The 4,519-nt window shown below is 43.2% G+C and overlaps 1 protein-coding gene across 1 annotated transcript in view; it reads left to right on the top strand.

Moving 5' to 3' along the window:
* The window catches only part of LOC102314066, a 10,385-nt gene extending 6,593 nt beyond the window's left edge, over positions 1 to 3,792 (top strand). The window contains exons 2-5 of the mRNA XM_005952047.2: positions 1,420 to 1,734; positions 1,879 to 1,944; positions 2,049 to 2,177; positions 2,405 to 3,792. Of these exons, the coding sequence (XP_005952109.1) occupies positions 1,420 to 1,734; positions 1,879 to 1,944; positions 2,049 to 2,177; positions 2,405 to 2,478 (584 nt within the window). The 3' untranslated portion in view covers positions 2,479 to 3,792. The remainder of the gene's footprint in view (positions 1 to 1,419; positions 1,735 to 1,878; positions 1,945 to 2,048; positions 2,178 to 2,404) is intronic.
* The last annotated feature ends 727 nt before the right edge of the window (positions 3,793 to 4,519 follow it).

The following is a 4,519-nucleotide window of genomic DNA, read 5'->3' as shown; positions in this document are numbered from 1 at the left end:
AACTTGTTCAGGAAGAACCTAAAGCTGCGCTGACTCTTCTAGCTCCCTTCCCCTTTCTTTCCCGTGATCTTTTCCACACTGCGTTGTGCTGGCCTGGTCGATGGGCCTCATCATGGTGCACTTTGCTGGCCTTTCAGAAGTGTGGATATTATGCAGATCAAGGGCACAACTTCACAAATGTGCGCTCGCACAAAGCAGAGATAGCAGAGAGGGTACTGAGCGCCTTATTCCACTCAAAGATTTTTTGGTTTGTGTTTGAACCAAAAGGACTGAATGGATCCATCTCCATTATCCACGGCTCACTGTGAAAGTGTCCTGCATGCTGAAATGTTTAAATTAGCTCCTTCAGAAATAATGAGGACAGCTGTAGATAAGAAAAGATCTCTTTTATTGGTTCTTTGGGTGCAGAGAGCTTTGGGAGGGTTATGATGAGTCTGCCTCAGAGCTTGTTATGCACTCAAATCATTTACACAGGTTTACACATTGTTTTGGGGGTTTCCACGACACCGAGGTCCACAGAGCCGCTGAAAAAGCTCTGGAGGTCCCTGTGTGAGCATGTAAACGCCCAGACGCGTTTCTGTCCAACCTCCTTAGACTACGATGACCTGATGACTGAGAACCTTCACACCTGTACTGTATATAGTATTTTATTCTATTCTGTACAGCTGTGTACTGTATTTATTCTTATTGTATCCTAATTTTTGCCTCATAACTTTTGCACTGTCCACTTCCTGCTGTGACAAAACAAATTTCCCACGTGTGGGACTAATAAAGCTTATCTTATCTTCTCTTACCTCTGACTGGATTGTTAAATTTGTGATTGATGTGACATTGATCAATCAGCTAAAACGAAAAAATGGGGTCAGTATCCATACTTGCAAGTTGAAACTCACACAGAGCCAGGGAAGTGCAGAGTTTTATACGTAGTTTTTTCTTTGTATCTGTAACCAGATGTTAACAAAAAGCATTTGTGTAAACTTGTCAGCTCTTTCTTTGTCTGCAGCGCGTGCTGTGACTGATTTCTGGTGTAGTTGTTTCATTTATTTCATTTTTCCCTCCATAAGAGACGTTTTCCACACAATCTGTATCTGCAAAGTTACCAGTGAGACAGACACACACACACACTTTTTACTGCACAGTGAAGTGCCACCTCTGCAGGGTGGGGGAGAGGTGATGGAGTAATTAGACTCCACCATGATGTTTGAGTCCTGATTCATAGTCGAGACTAAATGAAAATTAAAGTCTGTCAACAAAGTGATGTTGGAAAAATAACCTTGTGGTTTCCATAGAAACCGTGTTGTTTGAATAGCACAGAGTGATTTTCGGTGGAGTATCTTCCAAACTCTGGTTCGAGTTCACTCACACAGGCGGGGCTGAGTCATAACACCACCACTCTGTGTCCCGCTCTGTCTCTCACAGTGGCCGTGTGTCGAGCTCGTGGACAGAGTGATGTTAAACCAGTGGTGGGGAAGGTTGGAGGGGATGTACGAATGGACATTGGAGCCACCGAGGTAGACAGAGACGCTCACATTGTCTGGTCTTATGGTCCGAAGGACAAAGTCATCATCAGCTATGATAATGGAACATATGACACTAAACCATCAGAAAAGTTCCAGCTGGATGCAAACGGCTCTCTGATGATTCGATCCCTCACTGCCAACGACAGCGGACTCTACAACGGTCAGATCATCAGTAAAAATGGGTCATCTCAAAACTTTAGCCTGACTGTTGTGGGTGAGTATAGCAAGCAGAGAATAACCCCATGCAATATTAAATCATACCAATCTGTGACGCTCAGAGGCTTTTAATGAAATATATTATATCATATAAATCATTCAACACATAAATACAGAGACGTGTAATGCTTGGATGTTTCAGACCATAACAGTGAGAGGAAATCTGAGCAGCAGGAAGTTAACACGCGTGTGACGGACACACGTACATGTGAGTGTGTTTCATTACAGCTCACTGTAATTCTGCACATAATAAAAGTAGAGGCTGGTCTCAGTCACGTCTCTGCTGTTCCTCAAAACTTCTTACTGTCTCAGGGACAGAGCCGGATCCCAACACACCGACTGCTCCACAGGTCAGGAACCACGGGATACCCTGTGGACTCTTTGGATTGGCTGCTCTTCTCTGCACTGTGCTGGTGGTTAAAAACCGGGAACCAATCACACGTCAGTATGAGCAGCAAATGTGTTTTACACTGTGGTGTCCTCGTAAGAGCAGTTATAGATGACATCACACGCTAGAAGAAATTATGAGTCACATACATGCTGAAGTACTCTGATTACACTGATTAACACTGGTATTGACTCACATTGGTAGCACCTAACTGTCATTAAGCTCTTTAACACATGATCCTGAGTCACCAGCAGCATTTCATGTCTTCTCTTCTTCACAGGAAAGTGTCGGACTGTCACTCAGTCCTGGAAGATCTGGAAGAGGAAGATTCCTGAAGAGGAAACACGAGTTTAATTACAATGGAGGTGGAAAACTTTAATGAGGAGGTGCAGCACGCTGCCCTGTTAAAGACATACAGATGTTGAGCTCCATTCAGAGGCATTATTTGTGACCTTTGTGTAAATCATAGGAGAGACTTTTACTTTGACTTTTCCCCTTTAATAGGTACTTATGGAAATCTCAGACGATCTCCTCATCTAACAAGCAGCGGCTGGTTTTTAATGTTTTCTTCATCAGGACACAGATTTTGGAAATCAGTCTGATAACACAAAAATATACAAACTAAAGGTCATCTGAGGTCACAGACATAATTCAAAGCACTGAAACGGGCTGTGATGGCTAACTCAAAGGAAAATGACTTGAGTTCATGACCTCTGCCCTGCTACCTTTCACACCTTTGACTAACATGTTCGGGTTAAATAAGTTTTACATTTGGCATGTTTTAGTTGATTAATCTATTTATGTTAATAAATAGCACGAACGTCTGTAGATCAGCCTGGAAGTTAGCATCACTCACTTCCTCTGTGGTTAGCTGTAGCTCAGGAGTGACTGCAGCAGTACTGCTAATGGGAGGCTTTATCATACTGACACGTTCTGTTCAGTGAGAAAAGCTCGACATGAATCCACTTTGATGATGTCATGCTGTGTAAATAGTATTTTGTGATGTCGGAGGCAAAGCTAGATAAGCTTAAGCTTCGGAAGTTAGCTGCTATGTAGGATAGCTTGGAATACATTAGCATTAGCAATATATCTGTGAAGGTTCTCAGTCATCCAGGTCGCCGTAGTCTAAGGAGCTCGGAGAGCACATCCTGGGCCTTTTGACCTCAGGAAATCACATGATATGGTGGGGCGAGGTTTCACAGCAGGTTCACCTGAAACCTTGACTGGTTGTTACCCACAATCCCCTGTTTTCACAGCTTGGCTCTTGTGATTAGGTAGAGGATCAATAGGAGGTCATTGACCCTCTTGAGGACACTCCCATAGGGGTTCAAATCTGGGACTTTCCTCCAGTTGCTCTTAGAAGTGAAGAAACTTCTCAGATGAAACGTCTTCAAGAAACTGGAGTCCAGACTCAAAGTCCAGACGCTTTCTCCTTAGGTTAGCATTAGCAGCATTAGCCAGCTGTATGCCATCTAGAAGCTCACCCAAACCAAACAGTAATTTATTTCAAACATTTAACCAAAAACCTGCTGATGAGGAAACTGATAAATCTCAGTGTGTTTTAAACTGAAATAAATTATATCCATTCTTTTGATCTGTTTCCTTTGTTTATATTTTAGTTTGTTAAAACTTATGAGTTGGACAGATTAAATAAACACACTGTTCACACTGTGGTCTTTCTCTTGCTGCAGTTCACTGATTCAAACTTTCAAATGCTATAAAATGTTGCAGCAGATTACAGCTCGTCAGTTTGTTTTTTTCTACTCTCAGATCTGAATGAGCAGAATTGTTTTGTTGTCTCATGACGGTGATGGGCCTTATCGGAGTCACAGGGGTACGTGATAATAATGTTATCATTGGTAACAATGAGTCCACGAGATGCATTTTTACACACACACACACACACACACACACACACACACACACACACACACACACACACACACACACAGGAGACTGCGAGGTCTGACTCACTTCTTCCTTTCTCTGTCTTTTAGCCCCGCCCTCCTGTCACGCTGCTGCTCTCACACACTCCTTGAACACTTTTGATAGAGATGGGTTTTATGTGCTACTGCCCTGTTTCGGGGCTTCGGTTGGAGAACTGTTTCAAAGCCAAAGGCCAAAAATACATCAACAAATAACACTCAGTCCATAAGTATTTCCTCCAAACCTGATCCAGGGTAATGTGCTCGAGTGATTTCCTTTGATGTCACAGCTCCAGCAGCAGGCAGTCAAACGCAGATCCTGAAACAAAGCTTGATAAAGGAAATCCTAACGAAGCACTCACAGACCGGTGGGCCGCTGCAGGGAGCTTTAAGTTCCCTCCTCATCACCCACAGCAGCAGCAATGAGTCACAGCCAAGCTGAGCACAAGACTCAAAGAATCAAACTTCCA

Source organism: Haplochromis burtoni, unplaced genomic scaffold (assembly GCF_018398535.1).
Source record: "Haplochromis burtoni strain Fernald_Lab_line unplaced genomic scaffold, NCSU_Asbu1 Contig_1174, whole genome shotgun sequence".
Lineage (NCBI taxonomy): Eukaryota > Metazoa > Chordata > Actinopteri > Cichliformes > Cichlidae > Haplochromis > Haplochromis burtoni.
The sequence above is the reverse complement of the archived record's forward strand: the minus strand, read 5'-3'. Positions and strand labels throughout refer to the sequence as shown.